This window comes from Brassica napus, chromosome A3, assembly GCF_020379485.1.
Source record: "Brassica napus cultivar Da-Ae chromosome A3, Da-Ae, whole genome shotgun sequence".
Taxonomy (NCBI): Eukaryota; Viridiplantae; Streptophyta; class Magnoliopsida; order Brassicales; family Brassicaceae; genus Brassica; species Brassica napus.
The window spans coordinates 20,700,856-20,725,812 of record NC_063436.1 but is presented as its reverse complement, the minus strand read 5'-3'; the positions used below and the strand labels follow the sequence as shown (position 1 = coordinate 20,725,812).

At 36.9% G+C, this 24,957-nt stretch overlaps 5 protein-coding genes across 5 annotated transcripts; 4 read left to right on the top strand and 1 right to left on the bottom strand.

Annotated features, from left to right (window-relative positions):
- The first annotated feature begins 2,988 nt into the window (after positions 1 to 2,988).
- On the top strand, positions 2,989 to 5,086 carry LOC106439779 (xyloglucan endotransglucosylase/hydrolase). The gene is made up of 4 exons (XM_013881291.3): positions 2,989 to 3,339; positions 3,614 to 3,714; positions 3,864 to 4,057; positions 4,501 to 5,086. Exons 1-4 carry the CDS (start codon positions 3,147 to 3,149, stop codon positions 4,898 to 4,900), a joined length of 888 nt encoding a protein of 295 aa, XP_013736745.2. The 5' UTR covers positions 2,989 to 3,146; the 3' UTR covers positions 4,901 to 5,086.
- Positions 5,087 to 5,951: 865 nt separating this feature from the next.
- LOC106439780 lies at positions 5,952 to 7,145 on the top strand. Its single transcript, XM_013881292.3, has 3 exons — positions 5,952 to 6,284; positions 6,367 to 6,538; positions 6,646 to 7,145. Exons 1-3 carry the CDS (start codon positions 6,171 to 6,173, stop codon positions 6,975 to 6,977), a joined length of 618 nt encoding a protein of 205 aa, XP_013736746.2. The 5' UTR covers positions 5,952 to 6,170; the 3' UTR covers positions 6,978 to 7,145.
- A 208-nt stretch (positions 7,146 to 7,353) lies between these two features.
- Positions 7,354 to 12,066, bottom strand: LOC106444231 (U-box domain-containing protein 35). The gene is made up of 8 exons (XM_048777027.1): positions 12,060 to 12,066; positions 11,131 to 11,316; positions 10,954 to 11,027; positions 10,226 to 10,344; positions 9,915 to 10,139; positions 9,589 to 9,841; positions 9,355 to 9,456; positions 7,354 to 9,274 (listed from the first exon to the last, which is right to left on the bottom strand). Exons 1-8 carry the CDS (start codon positions 12,064 to 12,066, stop codon positions 8,162 to 8,164), a joined length of 2,079 nt encoding a protein of 692 aa, XP_048632984.1. The 3' UTR covers positions 7,354 to 8,161.
- Positions 12,067 to 13,275: 1,209 nt separating this feature from the next.
- Positions 13,276 to 18,548, top strand: LOC106439781 (cycloartenol synthase). Its single transcript, XM_013881293.3, has 18 exons — positions 13,276 to 13,605; positions 14,042 to 14,227; positions 14,300 to 14,389; positions 14,489 to 14,683; positions 14,777 to 14,861; positions 15,346 to 15,512; positions 15,651 to 15,839; positions 16,000 to 16,113; positions 16,478 to 16,600; positions 16,681 to 16,803; positions 16,891 to 16,989; positions 17,103 to 17,159; positions 17,280 to 17,326; positions 17,409 to 17,552; positions 17,659 to 17,836; positions 17,917 to 17,997; positions 18,077 to 18,160; positions 18,237 to 18,548. Exons 1-18 carry the CDS (start codon positions 13,408 to 13,410, stop codon positions 18,354 to 18,356), a joined length of 2,280 nt encoding a protein of 759 aa, XP_013736747.2. The 5' UTR covers positions 13,276 to 13,407; the 3' UTR covers positions 18,357 to 18,548.
- Positions 18,549 to 20,554: 2,006 nt separating this feature from the next.
- Positions 20,555 to 24,611, top strand: LOC106444232 (ATPase 6, plasma membrane-type). Its single transcript, XM_048776625.1, has 9 exons — positions 20,555 to 20,725; positions 20,814 to 21,485; positions 21,575 to 21,901; positions 21,992 to 22,646; positions 22,742 to 23,256; positions 23,339 to 23,512; positions 23,602 to 23,784; positions 23,866 to 24,041; positions 24,125 to 24,611. The coding sequence occupies exons 1-9, from the start codon at positions 20,675 to 20,677 to the stop codon at positions 24,219 to 24,221; spliced, it is 2,850 nt and encodes a 949-aa protein (XP_048632582.1). The 5' UTR covers positions 20,555 to 20,674; the 3' UTR covers positions 24,222 to 24,611.
- Positions 24,612 to 24,957: the final 346 nt, after the last annotated feature.

Below are 24,957 nucleotides of genomic sequence, written 5' to 3'. Positions count from 1 at the left end.
CAGATTTTACAAAGTAAATCTAATAATACTCAACCCCGGAGAAAACAAATAAAAACAAGGTAAAGCAAAAGGAGGCAACCAGCCTAAAGTTACATGATCCAAAGGGACAATAGGGACCGAAATTGCTTCATCAGTTTACTGCTTGGCTCTTAGAATTCTAACTCTCCTTCCAAAATTATCTGAGTGAGAAAGTATTGAAGCCAATCTGATGATCGGTTTTAGACAGTTCGGGAAACATAAGAGAAACACTGTGGGGACCCTCCAACGTTTTGATTAGATCTCTCTGCTCCATCTTATCAGCATTGTGGATGTCGACTTTATTCTTTTGTACCACTGATAAACCAGAAACTTATGGTTTTTGTTTTTGCTTTTGAAGAGGACATGAAGATTTCTCATGTGTGATGCGGAGACATGAGAAACATCATTTATGGAGCTTTCCATACTTGTATTCAATAACAATTGTTTTCCAGAGAGGAGAATTAAGATTTTAGATGCAGTTGTTAGATTCTCGATGTTGAGCGTTACTTTAGTCCTCACATAATCAGTCATCTGAGATGATTTCAGGTCGTAGGCAATCTCTTCAATTCTACCAATCCTCTTTTCGAAGGTGTAAATTGTCTCTGTGGTGTAATAGTTAACGGCATGTGCCTTATCATGATCCAACTTCCGTAGAACAGATAAAATATGGTGGTAGATAAGGAGTCCAACCCTCCAAAATCATTATCTAATGGTAATAAACTAACTATAATTGGCGTAAAGGCTGTATTTAAATTCATCATTTTTTGTTTATTATATGAATTGATCATGATTTCCTATTATTTTCCAAAGAGAAGAGTAAGTTTTCTACAAACGGACAGTTTTGTTTACATTTAAAATTATATTTGTATAGCAATTAATAAGGTAAACAAAACCCAACAGTACACAACCACAAATTCATTACATTGATTTAAAAGTTAATTTCTACAAATTAAGTCTGATTAAAAAAGTATACAAATTAGCCACTAGTTTGTATTTGAAGAAAATGTATATAAGCCATGTTCTTTTAATGGTTGCTGCGGCCAGCAGTTGCGTCAAAAAAAATTATTATGACAATGGCAAACTGAGTTTTGAAAACTAAATCTGACGCCAACAAGCTGACAAAGACACAATTAGCGGAGCTTGCTAACGCTGCTACCTTTCAGCGTCAGGTTTATTTATATTTTTGCCGTAGCGATTGGGAAAACAAATTGGTTTTGTCCCGTCAACGGTGTATTTGCCATAAAAATAGGTGTAAGTTTTGAACGCCGACGCTGGTTGCATCGTTTGCAAAAAGAACATGGCTATAATGTAGTTTCATCTTTTACTAAACAGCCTAGAGATGGAAGTCCTACAATTTAGGGTCCGAATGGTGACCGCGGAATTGGTAATATTAGCGGGACGGAATTTAAGTGCGGTACGGTCTAACTGCGGTTCGTGCGGTTTGCGGGACAAGTGCGGTTTTGACAAAATTAGCGGTGCGGAATTGTGTTGATTGGTGAACATGTATAGTTTGCGGAATTGAATAATAAAAAGAATAATATTAAACAAAAATATCAATGAAATCAATATAGTTTAAAGTTAAAATAATTTATTTACTGTTATTGATGTTTTTTTCTTATTTAGAAAATTTCAATACCAAAATTTATCTGAATTAAAAATTTAAATTACATACATATTAAAAAAAAGTAAAGTACAAAAAAACATTATGGAATATTTTGATTTTCTCACAACATATATGCAATATTATCTCTTATTTGCACCATTTATTCTCTGTGTGCCGTATAAATTGCCAGAACAGCAGTATCATGACAAAGTAGGATTACGTGGAGCGGGTCAACCCGCCCCGCATAACCCGCCAACGTGCAATAATATCATAATTGTTTTATACATAATTTAAAAAAAAAATTAATTTACATTTATGTTCATATAAATTTAGCTACTAAAATTATTTAAAAATACAAATTTAAAAATATTGTAAAGATTATTAATAATTTTACTTAAACTAAATTTAACTAAAAGAATTAGTATATAATTTATATTTTAGGTATTTGATATAGAAGTGCACATCGCTATTAAATTTTCAATTAACTACAATAAGATTGACTGCATTATTTAGAATGCATAGCTACTATATAAATTTACTAAAAGATAACTAATTTAACAGTATAACAATAATATGTATGTGTATTAGTATATATAACGTTACTTAGTTGAAATTTAACATATTTTCAGTTTAATTTAAATTCAGTGCATTAGTATTAATTTTATAACTAATTTTACTTTTTAACATAGGAAAAAACAATTTATTTGAGTCAGTTCAGGAAAAAAAAAATATTGGAAACGGTTGAATCCAAAAATGTTACGTTTTTAGGTGTAGAATGAATGTTAGTATAGTATTGTCCAATAGGTATTTATATAGAGTTAAAATATTATTTTAAAAATCGAAAATAAGAAAAAAGCTATTGACCAGTGCGGATTTCATTGGACCGCTGGTTAATATATGCGGTCTGCTTTTGGGAAGCGTTATTGCTTTTATAAGCCTATTCTCTCTGTTATTTTTTGAAGTGCGTTTTTTGTTTTACTGTATACAAAAAAACGCATTTGAAAACAAGATAGTGTGAATGGTGAACCGAGTGCGGTTTTCGAAATACCGCTTTGAAATCCGCGAATCAGTTGTCGCCAATCATAACCTTAGTCATTTATATGAAATTAGTCAAATGAAATACTGAACTGTGTTAGTAAGAAGGGAAAATAGAGAGACAATGAAAGACTCGTCTAGTTTTGTCAACAAATATGTCGCAACTCGAAATATTAACACAATTTATTTACCCAACATTGCATAATATTTTATAATGAAATAGAAAACTGATTGTGAAAGCTGTATAGCTGTACGTATGATGTCCATATTACAGTTGTAACCCATTATAATTTCAGTTCTCACAAAAAAAAGAAAAGAAAGGTCCGCGAAACTTGAAAATAAGTTGGATTTTTTAAAAGTTTATTATCGTAATAAAGAAGAACGTCCCACCAAAGAATTCGTTCTTATATAAAGCCACCCACACCCCCTTAGCTTCACTCACCACATCATTCATCATCATCATCTCTCTCTCTCTCTCTTCAGACCGGCAATGGCTGTTTCTTCAGCTCCATGGGCTCTCGTAGCTCTGTTTCTGATGGCCTCTTCTACTGTAATGGCAATTCCTCCACGGAAGGCCATTGATGTGCCATTCGGCCGAAACTACGTTCCAACTTGGGCTTTTGACCACCAGAAGCAACTCAATGGCGGTTCCGAACTCCAACTCATCCTCGACAAATACACTGGTACATTTACTACTGCAAGATATTTTGGATGGATTAGGTTCGGTCTGAAACATAGGCAAATAAAGATATATAGCTTTGTGTTTCCTATCTTTAGTTTCAGTTTTTGAAACAATATTATTTCACATTAACTTAAAAACCATACAAAAAGGTCTATATTTAGATTTTGCGCAAGATATCCAAAAACATTGGGACGGCCTGGAATGGTCACTATGTTTATTTATTTTTTGTTTGGGTTCAATATTCACTTTGTTTTTATTGGGGTGAATGATAACAGGGACAGGGTTTCAATCCAAAGGGTCATATTTGTTCGGACATTTCAGTATGCACATAAAGCTGCCAGCTGGTGATACCGCTGGGGTCGTCACTGCATTTTATGTGAGTCTCACCGCAAATCTCAAAAAAAATGTGACTAAAATAGAAATACTAATCCTTTATCAAACAAACAAGAAAAATGCTAATATGTTTGTATAATTGCCGTCACCAATACAAATCTAACTAATAATTGAAAAATTTAATGTGTGAAGCTGTCGTCGACTAACAACGAGCATGACGAGATAGATTTCGAGTTTCTCGGGAACAGGACAGGCCAGCCAGCAATATTGCAGACGAATGTGTTCACAGGAGGAAAGGGAAACAGAGAGCAACGCATCTATCTCTGGTTCGACCCTTCAAAGGCTTATCATACTTACTCCATCCTCTGGAACCTCTACCAAATTGTGTATGCACTCTATCCTCATTACTTACATTACACTTTCGTATATATTAGTATACGTTAAAAGTTGTCAGGTATAACATGGTCCTACCACCACCATTATTATTTCTTTTTTTCCCATCTTGTCGCAATTTTCAAATTATTATTATTATAGTTTTCTTAATAGTGTAATTTTAACCTCGGGCGTGACCCAATCTTGATCCTGTAAAAAGTAGTGGGGTCTTGCAAGATTTTTCAGAGAGACAATTGAGTCAAAAAGACAAAAAAGTTCAGCTTTTAATTTTTTTTCTAATATTCAAATGAGCTAGCATAGATGGATAGGCTAGTGACTCATTCAATCTGTCAATCATGTGCCCTAATACGGGGTTCAAATTTTAATTATAGAACGTCATATGTTCAAACCGCTGTGGTAAAACTAATACCGGTTAGTTTGATTTTTTTTATATCAGATTCTTTGTTGACAACATACCAATCCGTGTGTTCAAGAACGCTAAGGATCTAGGAGTACGTTTCCCATTCAACCAACCGATGAAGCTATACTCGAGCCTTTGGAACGCTGACGATTGGGCGACGAGAGGAGGGCTAGAGAAAACCAATTGGGCTAATGCACCCTTCATAGCTTCCTACAGAGGATTCCACATCGACGGCTGCCAAGCTTCTGTGGAGGCCAAGTACTGTGCTACCCAAGGCCGCATGTGGTGGGATCAGAATGAGTTCCGTGACCTTGATGCCGAACAATATCGTCGTCTCAAATGGGTCCGCATGAAATGGACCATCTACAACTACTGTACCGACCGTACTAGGTTCCCAGTTATGCCAGCCGAATGTAAAAGGGACAGAGACGTGTGAGTACTATTAAGGGTTTCAAACTTTCAATGAACCGGATTACTATGAGTATTATGCTTCTGTTCAAGAGATTGATATGAAATATGTATGTTTGTTGGTACGTTATGATTATGCTTTGCTTGGACCTAAATTTATGTTATTATTCTATTGTTTAACTATGTTTCTTATAAAGTTATGTGACTTATAACACTTGCAAGTCTTTTTTTTTTTGGCATCTACAAATCAATTTTTAGTGGTAAAATGTGCAATTGGTATAACATTTTCTTGATTACTATTATAATTACACATCGAAATTTGACGGCAGTCTTATTATCTCCTTTTCGACCGACCGCCTAAATTTCTATGAGCAGAAAAGCTCGTCCCATACTCATTTGTTTGGGGGTACTGTGTACTACTATATGTTTTTATTTTATTTTATTGTTTTAGTCATCTAAAATATTTCATTAATCACTAAATAGTAAATATACAATCAAGACTACAAAATTAACCGATAAAAGATCTCTGGAGCCAATACAACTCAATACAATTTTAAGAATTAGTTCTTTTTTCTGCTTAAACTTGAACTACTCGTCGGTTATTCAGCTTAACATTAGACAAAATTGTTCGGAATTGTGAATTGCTCCACCAGTAATAATACCAAAAAATAATTATGTAAAAATATCATTTAGTTTCTTTTTTTATTGGAAACAAATAATAACAGTTTTATTATTACTTTGAAAATAATTAACTGTGGTAATTTTTGAAAAGAAATATTAAACTTTACTAACAAACTTTTCTGCAAAAGATATCATTCTAGTTTTTTTTTTGGAACACATGATGATATCATTCTAGTTTAAGTATTAGAAAGAGATGCATTTTAATAAAACTCCCTACTTAGTGTTCAAAACTAAATAATATATTTACAACCAATTAATTTAAAAAATAAATTCATATGAGGTATGACAAAATTGGACTATGGAATCAAAAACCCAAAGCCTAATTACACATCACATATGGTCCGGAAACAAATCAACCCAATATAAAGATTTTAATTGAAACTGGATTAGTTTGGATCCAACATCCAATATCCAAATCGAAAAAGGAAAATAATCTACGGTTTCTGGATCCCTCTAGAATATCTGAGAAAGTGCTCCTCCTCCTCCTTTTCTCTCCTCTCTCCCAAACCTCTTCGGAACTAAACTTACTACTTAGCTCTCTGCTAAAAATTTAAAAAGCTTCGCGAGCACCTACCTCTTCCCATACTCTTCATTCGCCTCTTGTCAAAAGAAAAAGCATGGCGGGATACGATTGTGTGCCGACGAGGATGAAGAGGAAGGAGATTGACCGAGTGAACGACGACTTCTCCGATTTTTCCCTCTCTTCTCCCGCCTCAAAGATTCGCCGACTCGTAATTTCTCTCTTCTGATTTTCCTAAATTACCCTAAGTATGATTGTTTATTTGATTAATTGTGTGTTTTGCGATGCATCAGGATTTGGATTTACCACCGATTATGGAGGAAGAGGTGGTTATGGAGGATCACGATCGTATCCAGTCTTCTCCTCAAAACCAAGAGAGAGCGATTGTGCTCTTCAAGCCTCCTCCTCAACACCACCACCAGCCTCACCTCTTCGTTGATAGAAGCTTGATCTCAGGGTTGAAGAGTAAGCCTTCTCTATACAGAATCATTAATTAGCCTTTGAGAAGCTGTTAGACAGTGTTTAATTAGTTAGTTTCTAATAGGTGTCTTTTTTTTAATCTTATTGTGCAGATAGATTTCTTCATGATGTAGGTGTAGCTGATGAAGAAGATTACAAAGCTAACAAGGAACAAGCTGTTGTTCCCTGGAACCCATCTCATTACCAGTTTTTGGAATCCAAAGCAACCTTCCAGAAACCTCGCGAGCCAGAGATTGTCGAGTTGGATGGTGATGATACTATGATGGAAGAAGCAGACATGGATGTGGAAGAAAAAGAAAACAGCAGCGTCACTAGTGGTAGTAGTGTCTCTCTGCCTGAGTGGCAGCAGCCGCAGCAGCTTCTTCAATGTATGATGCCGCAGCTTCCCCAAACGAACTCTACTCCGATATCTTGGTTTCGATGACTTATATTTGTAATCATAGAAGTTATATTTCTCGTCAGTAGTTTTCTAGCTGTGTATTTCACTCTTTTGCTAGGCGTTTCAATGTGATCTTCTTCTCGGATTGAATGTAAGTCAATGTGTTTAGTAAGAGTAGTGAACTTCAATGAGTAAGGGAGCCTTTTGTTCATTTTTTTTTATTTGTGATTCAACTATAAAGCTAGGATTAGCTCGTTTTGTCCGTCTTAGTCAAAAAATCATCTGAGCAAAGGAAACTGTTCTTCACAATCAGTCGCCATGTCATAAAGTCTTCGATGAAAAATGACTGTCCCCTAGACGTAATGAACTGGCCATGCAAAAACATAAAACATATCAAAAGAAGCTGCGCATCTCGTACCCGGAGTGCCTATATGATAGACACAGTAGTTCCTCTGGCATAAGAAGATATGATCCGCTCTAGAACAATAAGGAAATATACCATACAGTCCATACTAGCTGGATATTTATCTGCAAGCAAGGAATTTTTTGATAGCGTTTGCGCATCTTATAAACTGAATAATACGGATAGCCTGAGAGATGTGGTGTTTCTTTTCGTTATGCTCTGTTTTGTTTTGGGAATAATAGGCCCTTTTGACTTCTTATTTTCCCCTTTTATTTCAACTACTTATGCTTTAATAAAATGTTCACACAATGTTAAAAAAAAGGTGTTTACCGTCTAAAAGCAAAAGCTTAATCATTCAAAACTTACAAAATAAGATGCATTAATTGCATCTGGCAACATAGGAAAATTTTTTGGAAGATTCATTTACACTTTTAGAAACAAATTAATTTTTTCTTCATGGCTAGGGTTCTTCACCATTTCACAATAAAACAAGCTGATGAGTTTTTTTTTTTTTTTTTTTTTTTTACTGTAAGTCCATTTTAGTAAGTAAGCTGATGAGTTTTCTTACTTACATTTGTGTATTCCTTCTTTCTCTTCACACGGCCCTCTACTCCCTGTGTATTACCTCGTCAAGAGGATGTTCAGTAATTAAAACTTCCACCACTCCCATATATTGTTGAGACTTGAGACATGGATCGCTTAATATCTCCTAAAACAGGTTTAAAAAGAAGTAGTGGTTTAGAAATCAAAGACATGTTACGTATAACAAATCTGAAGAGATAAAAAGAGAGGCGTTTACGTGGATGCTACACTATCAGTTCCGCTGTTATTCTGACATGCTTTCTTCAGCTAAATCCATGAGTCTCTTAAGCTCAGGCAACACATCCTTCCCCAAGTTAGGTCTGTCTCTCCGCCTCAACTCAGCGCAGCGTAAACCAATTTTCGCTAAAACCAAAGCCTCTTCGAGTGGCCAGTCATGAACATCAGGATCTAAAATCTCAGCAAACGTCCCTCCTTCAATCGCCTTTTGCACCTGGTGAGTCAAGCTCATCGGTGGCTTCCCCGTGAGTAACTGCAACACCGTGATACCGAACGAGTACACGTCTGATTTGGTTCCAAGCATACCCGTCTGCTGGTACTCAGGATCGATATAACACAAGGTCCCAGCAGCTGACGTCACTCTATACTGCGTCACGGCGTCAGAGACCGAGGGAGGGACGAGCCTAGCGAGACCCACGTCGGCTATCTTGCTGACCATATGCTGGTCGAGCAACACGTTAGCCGGTTTAAGGTCGCGGTGCACGACCGGCTCCGGTTTCATCTGGTGGAGGAAGTTGAGACTAGTGGCGATTTCGGCTGCGATGCGGAACCGTAGCTGCCACGTAAGCGATGGAGAGTTGTTTCCTCGTTTGAGGAGAAGGTCTTCTACGCTGCCGTTTTCGAGGTGTTCGTAGACTAGACACCCGTACTCCGTGCAGGCTCCTAGCAAGAGAACCAAGTTCGGATGTCTTATGGAGGTTAGGACTTCCACTTCTTGCTGGAACTGCGATCTTCCTTGCCTTGCGTCCGGTCTCAAGACTTTTATCGCCACCTTTGTGTAGTCTAATGTGCCCTTGTAAACAGGTCCATAACCTCCTTCTCCAATCTTGTTATTTATTGAGAAATTTTCTGTTGCTTCTTCGATCTCCTCGATTGTATATTCCCTATACCTTCTATCACTAGTGTTCTTATCTTCTGCTTCTCTAAGCGACGCCGTTTCGATTTGTTTTCTCTTCTGTGCTTCTATTTCTGCTATTCTGTTGGCGGTGGCTATCGCTTCCATTGCTGCTCTTGTCTTTGCCTTCTCGTTCTCAGCCATTGCCATTGCCGCTTCTTTGGCCTGTCTTGCTTCTTCTAGCTTGTGTTCCTTCTCTACTCTCCATTTGTGTAACTCTTTACTCTGAGGATACAAAGATTCAAATATATATCATTTTTTCTTAAACTTTATGTGATTTTATTTCGAGTACATATATTTATTACCATGTTCTTGGCTGTGATTGCTTCTTTACAGGCAGTGCTATACATTTCCATTGTATACCTGAGCTCCATTTTCAATCTTCTCATCTCAGCTTGTACATCATCCTGTAAAAATTATAGTCTGTTAATGATTAAGCTTGTGGGGATTAATTAAAATAATAATAGCAAAAATAGTACTAATAATAAGTTTCTAATAATAATAAGACCTGGAAATGATTAATAAATAATATTATTTACCTGGAGTGACCACGTGGAGAGTCTCCCACTTTCTTGAGAGCTTGGGGAGAATGCTGAGTATGAAGAACCCAAGTCTACGGACTGTTTCTCTGATGAGCATGAGGATGTGGCAAAGCTGCATCGGTTGTCTTCGAACTCAGAGTAAATAGAGAGACGTGACGTTGGGAACATGAGATCAACGCTTGGCCTATCACTACTCACAAACGACATGTCGGAGTCTGTCACTGAGGCCTGGTCAAATCCTCTTTGAGACCTATTCAAATTATTTGTTACTTAGTTTTGTGCAACAGAATATGAATAATAATGACAAGCACGTTGTTGTTTACGGAACATACTTATACTTGATCACGATCTCGTCCTGAGTTTCACCTTGGCCCATTGAGTTGTTGCTAGGCCGAGCTGTTATTTGTGGACGTATTGCGCAAAGTGGGGGAGGTGAAGACGTAGCTGATCTAACCGACGATATTTTACTTCCGGAGATTGCATAAACCGTACAGAAATTAGCTGCCCCTTTCATCACCGTGCTGGTAACATCTGCCGCTTTGAACCGTCTATTGAAACACACAAGATTACAACACTCATAATATACTATTTTTGTGTTGATAATTAAAGAAGTTGCGTGAAGAAATATGCATACTTTAACAGAGTCATCTTGGATGCACCGAGTACTAGAATATCAATTGCATTCTCTTTGACATAGTCTATGATTCCTTTAGCAGCATCGACATCCTCCAATACCGCATCTTCACATCTTATCTGTTAACAATACTCCCAATCTTCAAACATTTTGACCATATTACGTCTATCTCTACGAATATATAATCATAAAAAGAACTAACTACTAACCAGAGCCGGACTTGTGGACATTATACTGAAACATTTGAATGGACCCCCACCCTTTGGGGACCCCCATTTTTATTTTTATTTTTTCTCAAAATATACAGATATGTTTATAAAAGTTCAACTAAAATAGGGATAATTGTCCTTCACGTGATTGCAGCATTTTTTGTTCCATCTTGTTCACTTTTATATTTTATTATATGGTCAAAATAATAACTCTATATATAGACTTTTTGTTTATTTGTCAAGGTGAACCATATATAAATTCATATTATATTTTAATTATTATGGTTAAGATATAAATATATATATATTTTATTATAAAAACTAGAATATTTAAAATAACAGTTTTTGTTCGTAAATTCTTTTAAAACTATATATTAGTTTGAGTAATTTTATTTCGAATAGGATTCCATAAATCACAGTTTTGGCTTTGGTACTAACCTAGGTGATATTCATATTAAATGTTTTCTTGTGACGATAATACTAAAAACCAATGAAGAGAGGCAAAAAAAAAAAACTCACGTCTTTTCTGTTGCAGAAGCAGCGGAATGGAAGAAACAATTCCTTGACGTCATTACTAGACTTATTGGGGTTGGCTACAAGATCAACACCATTGAATCAGCATAATGATTTTTAATTTGTTTATGTAAAATAATTTGAACACCAATTTGAATGAATAGAGAATAAGCATCTGAGCGATACCATTTATAACTAAAGCTTGTTTGAGTTTGACATGAACAAGAGTAAGACTCTCTCCCGAGGTTACAAGATTATCAACAGCCCATTTCAGTGCAGCCTGGCTACCTTTGCCTCGATCAATCGCAACCACAACCCTTTCGTCTCTTCTCTCGCTTCGTACCATCTTTACACAATTTCCTTTTGAAACTAACAAGATAATAAAAAAAATGTTTTAAAATGAAACATTTTGGGTTTCAAAAGCCGTTGGAGTATATGCTAATTTTAGCAACAAAAAACATATAAACAAATCTTTTTCTGTTATTCTTCTGTTTCCTTTCCAACTGTCCTTTTGATAGCTAATATTTATCAATGTTCAAGAAATCGTTAGGTGGTAAATAGGCGACGACAAAGTTTATACATTACATGCCTACATGCTTTTTATGTAGTTATATTCAGAAGATGCAGCATAAACATGATATAAAAAGAAGAATAGTACATGCGAAAGAGTTTGGAAATTGGTATCTAGTTAATTCGTTGAAGTCAAAGAGAGGAACCATCGAGCATCCTTGGGATTCATGTTAGAGGGAACAAGGAAGCATTTGAGTGTATTGGTTGCAAAGATGAACACATAGATGTCCATGTTAAAAGGTTGAATTCCAGATTCAGAGGAAGTTTAGCTCATGGTTAGGTTATCCTGATAAAGTCTGAACTCTGGGAGAGTGTAGCTGAAGGTTAGTTTACCTTAAAGAGTTCATGATATAGAAGAGAGCGGTGATCCAAGAAGGTTGTGCTTGTGTTACGCGTTTGCGAATTGGTTGTAATTTACTTTCTCATTCTAGTGGATTCGAAATCTGGACGAGGTCACGAGGATGTAGGAAACGAACCCCGTTAACAAACTTTGTGTACCGTTTACTCTTTGCTCTATTTATTTCTAACTCATCCGCACTTACAAGTCATTGAATTACATGTAGGTAGGCATTCATTTGTTCATTTCTTGTTTTGTATCCTCCACTAACTAGAATACTACTTACCATAGAGCTTAAGATTGATATGTACAAGTACAAAATTTCTCCATTTTATGGCTTCTCTAAGATCGTGGGGTGGATAAATACTTATTTAATAGTTTGAAGGTATCTTCGCATTTAGCATCTCATTCAACATATGTGTTGTTCCGCAAAGAGCAGGTGCAGCACTTGTGAGTCGATGTACCTCTTTTGTATTTTTTGGAGATGCGTGGTCAGTAATACTGATGATTTGTTTTTTGGGTTTGCCTCGATTTTTTTTTTTGCTGAAGATATAATCCAATAATTTGCTGTGGGTGACAATGAAAATACATTTGGTTGGGTTGAATTTCATTCCGTGTTTGTTGAGGTTGTTGAAATAGGCCGTCAAATGCTTGATGTGGTCGTCAATATGAGGAGATTTTATGAGTATATCGTCTGTGTATGCTTTCGTTGTATGCCGTGGCTGTTTGGCAAACATGCAATTGATCAAAGGTTATCAAATGGCAACGTCGTTTATAGTTCAAATGGCAACCTTGTTTACTTTGTTTGGCCTATCGTGAGCTAGATTTTGAGTTTTACCAAGTGTATTTTACTCTGGTAATCTTATTTTTATTTTCGAAAGCAAAAAGCATGTATGAGAGGGCACAAAATATGCTCCTTTTTATAAAGAAAATATTTATATAAATAAATATGAGAAATATTTAAGAATAGTACTAAATTTTCTTACAAATATAGCATACAAAACTCAAAATAACCAAAATAAATTTTATTAAAGAAATCACGTACATTTATATCTCTAGAGTTTAAATTTACGGTTTAGATTTGAGAAAGTTTGAGAGAATTAAGATTTTTAAAATATATATGTATATAATTAAGATTTAAAATAATAGTTTATAAATATGTCAAAAAGAATTTTTGGATTTGAAAATAACTTTTTTAAAAATTGAAAAGTAAGAAATTGAATAAAGTTTTTTGAAAATTAGATTTTTTTTAAATTTAATTTAATAAAACCTCTTTTGGATAATATTTCTCCTCGTATGTTTTTTTTTTAATTAAAAACTCTTTCTGAGTATTTGAAAGATGTGCCCAATAAATAACATTACCATTTATACGAAAATGTTCTAAAATGAGTTATGTGGAGTAGTGACAGATAACTCATAACAATACAAAATTAAATAATTTGGTTGAGCGAAAGGGTCCACAGGCTTCACTATCGGAACTGTATCTAGAGTGTATCACATGATTCCCAAGAGCTAATTCTGTACATCTCTTCTTCGCATCCAATCTCGCCAAAATGTGGAAACTGAAGATCGCCGAGGGAGGTAGTCCGTGGCTCAGAACGACCAACAACCACGTCGGAAGGCAGTTCTGGGACTTCGATCCGAACCTCGGGACTCCCGAAGAGCTCGCCGCCGTCGAGGAAGCGAGAAAGTCGTTTAGAGAGAACCGATTCGCCAAGAAACACAGCTCTGATCTGCTTATGCGCCTCCAGGTATATTTCACTCCTTCGTTGACTTTCGCTGGCCATATGAATCGTTCACTGTTACTTAGGAATGTGAAATGATAGAGAGAGAGAGAGAGAGAGCGAGGTGATTTGATCTGTAGTTTTATTAGTTTATTGGAGTGCATTTTACGTCATTTCGCCTCAAATCGAATCAAATCAAATCAAACTTGTCAGCAGCTTGTGAACTGAGTGCGTTTGAGGTTTCGAATGGTGACCATTGCTCAGTTAAACCACAGTTACCATTCGGAGCCTGGGTAACTATAGCTCAGTTCTCAACATCTTTGTTAACTTATTGCTGCAGTTACCGGAGGCCTTCTCTTATTGTAATCTCTTGTGTGTTGTAGTCTTCATTTTTCTAATGGTTAAATCAAATCAGTATTTATTTGATTTCGAATTGAATATATTATCTCTCTCTGTATTGTAGTTTTCAAGAGAAAGCTTGAGCAGACCAGTTTTACCACAAGTGAATATCAAAGACGGTGATGATGTTACAGAGAAGATGGTGGAAACCACTTTGAAGAGGGGTGTTGATTTCTATTCAACCATACAGGCTAGTGACGGGCACTGGGCAGGAGATTATGGTGGTCCTATGTTTCTTCTACCAGGACTGGTTTGTTCTTTTTTTTTTTTTTTTTGCAACTTTCTAAGCCAAAAAACTAACTCTGCTTACATTCTTTTGCAGATAATTACACTCTCCATAACTGGAGCCCTGAATACAGTATTGTCAGAACAACATAAAGCTGAAATGCGCCGCTATCTCCATAATCACCAGGCAAACACACACTATCTCCTTATACTTGTGTTTCCTATTGTGTTCTTTAGACACTTAAAATGTCAACTTCCTGATATTTTCTAAATCAATTGTTTTCAGAATGAGGACGGAGGTTGGGGTCTACATATTGAGGGTCCGAGCACCATGTTTGGGTCTGTCTTGAACTATGTTACTCTGAGGTTGCTTGGAGAAGGACCTAACGATGGAGATGGAGCTATGGAGAAAGGGCGTGACTGGATACTCAATCATGGTGGCGCTACCAATATCACTTCTTGGGGGAAAATGTGGCTTTCTGTACTGACCTCTATCTCTCCTTCTATGTTTAAATCATATTAAGTATTTCTGTTACTTGATTCATTCTTTTTTTGCTTGGATCTGTGATTGAAGGTACTTGGAGCTTTTGAATGGTCTGGAAATAACCCACTGCCACCTGAGATATGGCTTCTTCCGTATATTCTGCCAATCCATCCAGGTGCTCTATACTCTCCCAAATTGGATATTCTTTCTTTTACCAGTTTACAAATTAAGTGCCTCGCATTATCATTCAATGGCTGTTTTATAATATGGAGCACAGTAAAACCAAAATACCCATTTCTGTTTTAGCTCCTTTATGGTTCCTTAGGTTTCAGCTATTAACAATTGGACTTTGTATATAGTTATTTACCCTGCTTGGAAATGTGCTCTAGTAGCATTGCGACTTTATGTGATATGGTATACCATTAATCATGGACAACTCAAGTAAAGTAAATCTGGGAAGCATTTTTTCATCTGATCATAGATTGCAATCTATTCTGCTTTGCACGCTTGTTTAAAAGCGCACAGTTATAAAATGGTTGAACTGTGTGTGCATTTATAAAGATAGATATGTTTTTTTCTTAATACAGCTTGTTTTGTAGTTCTTATTTAGATATAGGGCACAGTAGAGCTAAAGCATAATAATAATTTTCGTGCTCCAGGAAGGATGTGGTGCCATTGTCGGATGGTCTACTTACCAATGTCGTATTTGTACGGAAAACGGTTCGTGGGTCCCATAACGTCCACTGTTTTATCACTGAGAAAAGAGCTTTTCACTGTACCATATCATGAAGTCGACTGGAATGAAGCACGCAACCTTTGTGCAAAGGTTAGTCGAACTGATGTTGAATTGTAATCTGAGGATTTTTATTTTATAATGAGATCCTTGGCTGGCTGGATAACACAACTAATGATTCTTGATAGAATACAGAATATGCAGTAACTCATAGTTGCTTTTATATTGAAGGAGGATTTATACTACCCACACCCACTTGTCCAAGATATTCTTTGGGCATCACTTCACAAGATCGTTGAGCCTGTTTTAACGCGATGGCCGGGTTCAAATTTGAGAGAAAAGGCTCTCAGAACCACTTTAGAACACATTCATTACGAAGATGAGAACACAAGGTACATCTGCATAGGACCCGTGAATAAGGTATGCAAATCCAAAATTCACAACATCTTCGGTACCATTTTTTCATTGTCCATTGTTATTATCTAAAATGCTCAGTTTGGGGATATTTCAAAAACCTCATGCTCTATTCTGTTTTTGAACCCTCTACTTTAATCATCTTTTCCTTGTTCTCTTATAACAGGTATTAAATATGCTTTGTTGTTGGGTAGAGGACCCAAACTCAGAGGCTTTTAAGTTGCACCTACCAAGAATCCATGACTATCTTTGGGTAGCTGAAGATGGAATGAAGATGCAGGTACCGAATATTTTTTATACATGATTATGATATGTTTGTCACATGGAAGAAGGTGACTGACTGCCGAATCAGTACATTATCACGCCGCTTGAATCATTAACGCAACAGTATACAAATATAATCTTTTTTTTTTCACAAATATAAATCTTTAAATCTAACAGTAATCAGAAATCACATTACTATACTAATTTATCTGAACTTAGGAATTTTACTATAGTATGTGTTTAATGTAATAATCCTGGAGTCATAAGAAAGAAAGAAACACTCTTGAGAGCATCTGCATCTCCGTGTTTCTTTCTTTCCTGTCAACCAAAACCCTTCCTTGCTTTTTTTATCCATACTCTAATGCAGCCGCAATTGACAGGGTTATAATGGAAGCCAGCTATGGGATACGAGTTTTGCTGTTCAAGCTGTTCTGGCAACCAACTTTGTAGAAGAATATGGGCCAGTTTTGAAAAAAGCACATTCATATGTCAAGAATTCTCAGGTTTGCGATAGGTGGCATCTCAGAAGATCTGCTATGTGATGTTATTTTCCCTCTCATGCTTGTTTCTTCTCATGGGATAGGTGTCAGAGGACTGCCCTGGAGATCTGAGTTACTGGTACCGACACATTTCTAAAGGGGCTTGGCCTTTCTCAACTGCAGATCATGGTTGGCCTATCTCCGATTGCACCGCAGAGGGACTTAAAGTAATAAAAAAATGTGAAAGATTTAGTTACCTTTCACGGTTTCTTTTCTGGTGGTAATCAGTTTGTTTTTTCTTTCTCTCTCTTCAGGCTGCTCTTTTACTATCCAAAGTTCCTAAGGAGATTGTTGGTGAACCAGTAGATACGAAACGGTTATATGATGCTGTTAATGTTATCATTTCGTTACAGGTTAACTTTTGTTTACAATCCTTGTATCAAATACGTATTGATAACTCATAGGTTTTCTTTCCGCAAAGCAAAACAACTTCTTTGTCTGATTAGCAACTAATTTTTAATTTCAGAATGCAGATGGAGGTTTTGCGACATATGAGCTGACAAGGTCATACCCTTGGTTGGAGGTAAAGTCTATGTACCCAGATGTAGATCAGTAATGTTCTCAAGCTTGTATCTATGTGGCCAAGCTCTCAGAAACACATATGTACCTGATACCCCTTTGCTTTGCTTATATATGTTGGCAGCTAATCAATCCAGCAGAAACCTTTGGCGATATTGTTATTGACTACCCGTAAGGCGCTAGCATCTTGCCATTTTAATTGATACTTTATGCTTTGGGAAATGTTGCTTGATTCGCTAGAATGGTTCTGTAGTTACGTGGAGTGTACGTCAGCTGCAATCCAAGCGTTGGTAGCATTCCGAAAGCTATATCCTGGTCATCGGAAGAAGGAAGTAGATGAGTGCATTGAGAAGGCTGTTAAGTTCATTGAATCTATTCAAGAATCAGATGGCTCATGGTTTGTCTCTACTAGTCATGATAAAAACTATTCCTTCTTTGTGTATCTTCTAGTAGGTTTGTAAGTTGTAACCTGTGATATATATATATATATATATATCTGTAAGGTATGGATCATGGGCTGTTTGCTTCACGTATGGGACATGGTTTGGAGTGAAAGGGCTTGAAGCTGCTGGAAAGACATTGAAAAACTCTCCAACTGTTGCGAAAGCTTGTGAATTTCTCTTGTCGAAACAACTTCCTTCGGGCGGATGGGGAGAAAGCTATCTTTCATGTCAAGACAAAGTTAGTACTCACTTTTGTATGTTCATTAGACTTTTTTACTTACTGCTACTTGATGAATCGTTCCCTTCTTACGAATATAGGTATATTCAAACCTTGAAGGCAACCGGTCTCATGTGGTGAATACAGCATGGGCTTTGCTATCACTCATTGGTGCTGGGCAAGTGAGTTAATTTTCAGTCTATTCTTTTTAAATCCCTTTCCATTAGCACTTATATATCTCTCTTTTTTTTGTGCGCTTAGGTGGAGGTAGATCAAAAACCCCTACATCGAGCTGCGAGATATTTGATTAATGCTCAAATGGAGAGTGGTGATTTCCCACAACAGGTAACGAGATGGATTAACACATTGGTCTTTAACGAGTTTCTGTTGGTTAGCTTGATAAGTAACCTCTCTCTCTCAGGAAATAATGGGAGTCTTCAATAGGAACTGCATGATAACGTACGCTGCTTACCGAAACATTTTCCCTATATGGGCGTTGGGGGAGTACCGTAGTAAGGTATTATTGCAACAAGGAGAATGAGTAGTAGTTCATGTTCTCTCGGGGGAGGAACTGTGTTAGCTTCAGTGCTTACTTTTTTCCAAACTTGTGTGTTTCCGTATTTCTTGTGGTTCAGTTGTCCAATCTTTGTGTACTTTACTCAAATCTTGGTTCCAGTTTTTTTTGTCGGTTCTCTGAAATTCCGGTTTTAAGAATAATGTCTTTTGATGAAAATACCCCTGCAGCCCACCTCTTTAAACACGGCCAGAATTTGATTCTCAATTCGTGTTTATTGAAAAAAGATAGCAGGACCCGAAAATTCAGATTTAGTTAATGAATCAAACACTAATTGAAATCATTATTATATAACAATATAATATATTTAAGTATGAAATAGATGAATATGTGCAAGTGAAATTTTATCAATTTTTAGTTCAGTAAATCTTCTGCTGTTGTTTTGGAATCAACTAAGATATATATACGGATATACCGTATACACCTAGCAAGGAGGCTAAGGAGTCAAGCATCATATGTTGTTTGCATAGAAATCCAAATTGGGCGTGCGTCTGGCTAAATTCGTTTAAACTTTCCATTTTGTTGTAAGAAAAAAGATATGAGATTTGTTGTAACTTATCCTATTTCGCAATAAGGTGAGTTGCTGAGTTGAATGAATGAGATGAGGTGATTACTTACTGTGGATGAGTTATGTGATCCGAAATAACTAGTTCTCATTTGATTTAGTAAACAATCTTATGGCTTTCTCAACCTATTTCTTTTTCTGTATTCTTTTTTTTTTTAACATCAATTGCATTAATTATTCAAAAGATTTATATAGTCAGTATGCAACAATGGTGAAACTGATCTAGGAATATAATAGTAAAATTCAAATAATTCCAGTGTATCCATCTTGGATAACTTGTCCGCCACTTCATTGCCAGCTCTGTTGATCCATTTGAATTTAACCTCCTGAAACTGTCTGCTCCACCATCTTGCTTCTCTAACCCAATTATACAAACCAAACTGCAATTTCCTTGATTGTAGATTATCAAACATTTTCTTGTTATCACCTTCAAAGATCACTTTAGTATAGCCTCTTATCCAACATTGTTGCATAGCTACTATTAGTGCATTATATTCCGCTTCCAATGGTGATGAAACCATATTTCCTTTCGCATGTCCTGCTCCCTTATATTCACCATAATCACCATTGTTCTGTTGTAGAGGAACCGTATATCTTGCCTTTGGCCACTCTTGTGCCTCTGTTTTCGCTTGTTCCAGAACTCTTCACCATTGTGTATTCCGATGTTGGAATATGAGGTTATTCTTACTTTTCCAGATTCGCCAAAGAACACTTATAGGAAAATCTTGGAACTGTGGCCATCTTGATGATATGTTGCACGTGAGACAGACATCAATCTTCTCTTCTAATGTAGCTTGTACATTGAGTAATGTGGTATTTGATATTCCGGAACCTCGCCTAATACGTTGAGCATAAGGGCAGTAAAAAAATAAGTGTACCTCTGTCTCAGGAGCAGAACAACATCGTTTACATAGATCATCTTGAGTAACATGTCTTCTTTTGAGGTTGCTCCCAGTGGCTAGTGATTTTGATAGTAATCTCCACAAAAAATGGTTAATTCTTTTTCTGTATTCTATATTTACTCAATTTCGCTTATAAAAATAATTTCAAAAATTCTCTACATAAACATAAATGAATCTAAATATTTGAAGATTCGACAGACTATACATATTTAAAAGACTTTGGTGATTAGATTTCTACTTGACATACATATTTTTAGTTTAATTTAACATTTATTAAAAAGGTATTAATTATTTATTTTAACATATAATTAAAACATGTAAATAAACTGAACTATAAAATGTAAGTTTTTTCTGTTCCAAGTGAATTAAACTCGGATTTGATTTTTTCATTTGCCACTTGTATTATATGATAATATTTTAAAGTCTAATTTAAACAGTTTTGAGAAAGTAAATGTTTTAGTTTGTTACTGGAGTACTGTAAATTTACTATTTATGGAGAGGCAACTGAATCGACTTTTTTCGTTTTCTTTTTAGTTAAGAAACACAGAACAAAACAAAGCGATGCATAAGAAAAGGCATGAAAACAGTTCAAAATTGGACACATACATTGTCAAAATACCTGAAAATAAGGTCTGCCACAAACCATTAAACCATACAAAGCCACCTATGTAAGTGTGTGTGTATATAAACACCACTTCTGTGCCTCCACAAAACATCACAAACTTAAAGAAAACCTCTCTTTTCTGGCTTCAAAACAGCTTGAAAGGGAAAAAGTTACATTTTCATTGTTTTTGTTTGTTCTCTTGGGTTGATTCACCATGGCTGCTGATATTTCATGGGAAGAAATAAAGAAGGAGAACGTTGATCTTGTTAGTATTTTATTTTATTTTATTCCTAACATATTCAGAATATCAAATATTCAAACTTATAACATGGATTTTATTTATCTAATTACAGGAGAAGATTCCGGTGGACGAAGTGTTCCAACAGCTAAAATGCTCAAGGGAAGGTCTGTCATCAGAGGAAGGAAGAAACAGACTCCAGATCTTTGGGGCCAACAAACTGGAAGAGAAAGTGGAAAACAAGTTCCTAAAGTTCTTAGGGTTTATGTGGAATCCACTTTCATGGGTGATGGAGGCAGCAGCAATCATGGCCATCGTGTTGGCAAACGGTGACGGAAGACCCCCGGATTGGCAAGACTTCGTTGGGATCATGTGTCTGCTTATTATAAATTCAACAATCAGTTTCATTGAGGAGAACAACGCAGGTAATGCCGCGGCTGCTCTCATGGCCAATCTTGCACCTAAAGCAAAGGTATTGAGAGATGGTAAATGGGGAGAGCAAGAAGCTGCAATGCTGGTGCCAGGTGACTTAATCAGCATTAAGTTGGGTGACATTGTTCCAGCGGATTCTCGTCTCCTCGAAGGTGATCCTTTAAAAATCGACCAGTCTGCACTCACCGGTGAATCTCTCCCCGCCACTAAATATCCGGGAGACGAGGTCTTCTCCGGTTCCACTTGTAAACAGGGCGAGATCGAGGCCGTTGTCATCGCCACCGGTGTGCATACCTTCTTTGGCAAGGCTGCTCACCTTGTTGACAGTACTAACAACGTTGGCCATTTCCAAACGGTATAACAATGATTAAAACTAATTCTTCTGATTTTTTTACCTTGCGATGCAAGCAAACATTTAAACTGACTGGCCTTTGGATGTTTCAGGTCCTAACCGCGATTGGTAATTTCTGTATCTGCTCAATCGCGATAGGAATGTTGATTGAGATAATAGTAATGTATCCAATCCAGCATAGGAAGTACAGAGATGGGATCGACAATCTTCTTGTCCTTCTCATCGGAGGTATCCCAATTGCTATGCCAACTGTGTTGTCTGTCACAATGGCTATTGGATCTCATAGGTTGTCTCAGCAAGGTGCCATCACAAAACGTATGACCGCCATTGAAGAAATGGCTGGCATGGACGTTCTTTGCAGCGACAAAACCGGCACCCTCACTCTCAACAAACTAACCGTTGACAAGAACTTGATTGAGGTAATGTGATAAAGTACATTTGTGTTTGGTATATATTTAAATTAATTAAAAACTTGATATGAGTATTATTTTAATTATTTTTTTTTGTAGGTTTTCTGTAAAAACGCGGACAAAGATACAGTGATACTACTCTCAGCAAGAGCATCAAGAGTAGAGAACCAAGACGCCATCGATGCATGCATTGTCAACATGTTGGGCGATCCAAAAGAGGCGAGAGCTGGAATAACCGAAGTCCATTTCTTACCATTCAACCCCGTCGAAAAACGTACCGCAATCACGTACATCGATGGCAGTGGAGACTGGCATAGATGCAGCAAAGGCGCTCCCGAGCAAATCATTTCTCTCTGTGACCTCAAAGGAGAAGCCCTGAAACGTGCGCACGACATCATCGACAAGTTCGCCGAGCGTGGCCTTCGTTCTCTCGGCGTTGGACGCCAAACGGTTCCTGAAAAGGACAAAGAAAGCGCCGGAACTCCTTGGGAGTTCGTTGGTCTTCTCCCGCTCTTCGACCCTCCGAGGCACGATAGTGCCGAGACCATCAGACGTGCGCTTGATCTTGGTGTCAATGTTAAGATGATCACTGGAGATCAGTTGGCTATTGGTAAAGAAACTGGTCGTAGGCTTGGAATGGGAACTAACATGTATCCTTCCTCTTCTTTGCTCGAAAACAAAGATGATGCCACTGGTGGAGTTCCGGTTGATGAGCTCATTGAGAAGGCTGATGGATTCGCTGGAGTCTTTCCTGGTAATTAACTAATAAACCTTTCTCACCAGTCATATCAGATATTCTAAATTATTATTATTTATTTATTTTGGCTCAATAATTACTTGTATTATTAGAGCACAAGTACGAGATTGTAAGGAGACTCCAAGAAAAGAAACATATAGTTGGAATGACCGGGGACGGTGTGAACGACGCGCCAGCGCTGAAAAAAGCAGACATCGGTATAGCGGTGGATGATGCAACTGATGCTGCAAGAAGCGCTTCGGATATTGTCTTGACCGAGCCAGGTCTTAGTGTGATCATCAGTGCGGTGCTCACAAGTCGAGCTATCTTTCAACGGATGAAGAACTACACAATCTATGCGGTTTCCATCACCATTCGTATTGTCCTAGGCTTCATGCTCGTGGCTCTCATTTGGGAGTTTGACTTTTCTCCCTTTATGGTTCTCATTATTGCGATCCTTAACGACGGGACCATCATGACCATTTCGAAAGACAGAGTCAAGCCTTCTCCGATTCCTGATTCGTGGAAGCTTAAAGAGATCTTTGCTACTGGAGTTGTTCTTGGAACATACATGGCTCTCATTACCGTCCTTTTCTTCTGGCTTGCTCATGACACTGACTTCTTCCCGGTAATAATAATTCAATTTAATAAAAATAGCATAAATGTCCACCATTCTAATTAATTGTTTTGGTGGTGTTTGGTGAATGCAGCAAAAGTTTGGAGTAAGATCACTAAAAGGCCAACCAGAGGAGTTGATAGCAGTTTTGTATTTGCAAGTCAGTATAATTAGTCAAGCACTAATCTTTGTGACACGATCAAGGAGCTGGTCCTTTGTGGAACGCCCTGGATTTCTTCTTCTTATTGCATTCCTTATTGCCCAACTGGTATCTGATTTGGTTCCATATAGTATATACACATTAACCATGGTATATAAATTAATTACTCTTATAATATTTTTCCCTAATAACAACAGGCTGCAACCTTAATAGCTGCTTACGCACATTGGGAATTTGCGAGAATCAAAGGGTGCGGATGGGGATGGTGTGGAGTCATCTGGATTTACAGTATCATCACATACATTCCTCTTGACGTCCTCAAGTTCATCACCCGCTACATCCTTACTGGCAAAGCTTGGAATAACATGATTGAGAATAGGGTATGTTTTATGAGTTTTTAATCTTTATTTTTTGAACTACATAATATGCTCACATTCTTTCCCTTTTTATAATAATCAAAGACTGCATTCACAACCAAGAAAGACTACGGAAGGGGAGAAAGAGAGGCCCAGTGGGCTCTAGCTCAACGTACACTCCATGGACTTAAACCCCCGGAGTCAATGTTTGAAGACAAGGCAACCTTCACTGAGCTCTCTGAGATCGCTGAACAGGCTAAAAAGCGTGCTGAAGTCGCAAGGTATGTAACTGATTACTTCCAAAGATTCAATCACTAGACATTTTTCTATTACAAGATTGGTGAGAGTTGTGGTGTGCATGCAGGCTAAGAGAAGTGCACACCCTCAAAGGCCACGTGGAGTCTGTCGTAAAGCTTAAGGGCCTTGACATTGACAATCTTAACCAGCACTACACCGTCTAAGCCAAACTACAATGATATTTTAAGCACAAGACGTATGACGATGATTTGATCAATAAAGTTAGAGAAAATGGCTTTATAAAGATTAAAGATAAAGAAGGAAGTTCCTACTTGGAATATTCTTCGGTTTTGATTTCATTTCTCTTGGTTAAGAAATGATATCAATAGTGAAATTATTCTTAGCTTAAGGATAAAAAAAGAAGCTGATGACAGGATGGACGAGTGAGAGAATAAAGTAAAGGAGACGCATCGAGAGTTATGTAATAAATTATTATTCTGTTCTTTTTTTTCTTTTCTATTTCTTGTTTTTTGTTATGCTTTTGTTATGTTCTTTTTCATAATAATAAATTGAGGTTGATGGTGCTAGAAAATAAAATCCTTGTTCAACAGAAATGAAAACCACAGAGTATGTTTACAGTATGAATATATAATGTCCAAAAACCCATCCAAATCTTAAAGATAAAAAAGAGACGGAAAAGTTTTCATAAGAATAAACTTCCAGAAATTGAAGATAAATTTACTATTTGTCTTGACAAATTTTTTTTACCATTTGTCATGATGTTGCTGCAATGGCTGCCCTGAGGGGAAGCTATGGAAGCACTGGCCTCCAGCCCTCAATATTATTAACAAATTTCGGCCTCAGTAAAATGTCTTTAGTGTAGTGATTTACATATCACCGGTAACATCAAGTTCTTAGGTTCAATCTTTGATAACAGCTTCTCTTTTTTTTTTTTTTTTT

Excerpts from the sequence above, each read along its gene's own strand:
- LOC106444232 (XM_048776625.1), top strand. The coding sequence starts at position 20,675 with ATGGCTGCTGATATTTCATGGGAAGAAATAAAGAAGGAGAACGTTGAT. Across the intron at positions 23,513-23,601 it reads CATTCCTTATTGCCCAACTG|GCTGCAACCTTAATAGCTGC; the intron begins GTATCTGATTTG and ends TAATAACAACAG. Across the intron at positions 24,042-24,124 it reads AAGCGTGCTGAAGTCGCAAG|GCTAAGAGAAGTGCACACCC; the intron begins GTATGTAACTGA and ends GTGTGCATGCAG.
- LOC106444231 (XM_048777027.1), bottom strand. Across the intron at positions 11,028-11,130 it reads AGCTTTAGTTATAAATGGTA|CCAACCCCAATAAGTCTAGT; the intron begins TCGCTCAGATGC and ends TTGATCTTGTAG. Across the intron at positions 9,457-9,588 it reads TCTCCACGTGGTCACTCCAG|GATGATGTACAAGCTGAGAT; the intron begins GTAAATAATATT and ends TAATTTTTACAG.
- LOC106439781 (XM_013881293.3), top strand. The coding sequence starts at position 13,408 with ATGTGGAAACTGAAGATCGCCGAGGGAGGTAGTCCGTGGCTCAGAACG. Across the intron at positions 14,390-14,488 it reads GCTATCTCCATAATCACCAG|AATGAGGACGGAGGTTGGGG; the intron begins GCAAACACACAC and ends AATTGTTTTCAG. Across the intron at positions 17,998-18,076 it reads CACTCATTGGTGCTGGGCAA|GTGGAGGTAGATCAAAAACC; the intron begins GTGAGTTAATTT and ends TTGTGCGCTTAG.
- LOC106439779 (XM_013881291.3), top strand. The coding sequence starts at position 3,147 with ATGGCTGTTTCTTCAGCTCCATGGGCTCTCGTAGCTCTGTTTCTGATG. Across the intron at positions 3,340-3,613 it reads CATCCTCGACAAATACACTG|GGACAGGGTTTCAATCCAAA; the intron begins GTACATTTACTA and ends GAATGATAACAG. Across the intron at positions 3,715-3,863 it reads GGGTCGTCACTGCATTTTAT|CTGTCGTCGACTAACAACGA; the intron begins GTGAGTCTCACC and ends TAATGTGTGAAG.
- LOC106439780 (XM_013881292.3), top strand. The coding sequence starts at position 6,171 with ATGGCGGGATACGATTGTGTGCCGACGAGGATGAAGAGGAAGGAGATT. Across the intron at positions 6,285-6,366 it reads CCTCAAAGATTCGCCGACTC|GATTTGGATTTACCACCGAT; the intron begins GTAATTTCTCTC and ends GCGATGCATCAG. Across the intron at positions 6,539-6,645 it reads CTTGATCTCAGGGTTGAAGA|ATAGATTTCTTCATGATGTA; the intron begins GTAAGCCTTCTC and ends CTTATTGTGCAG.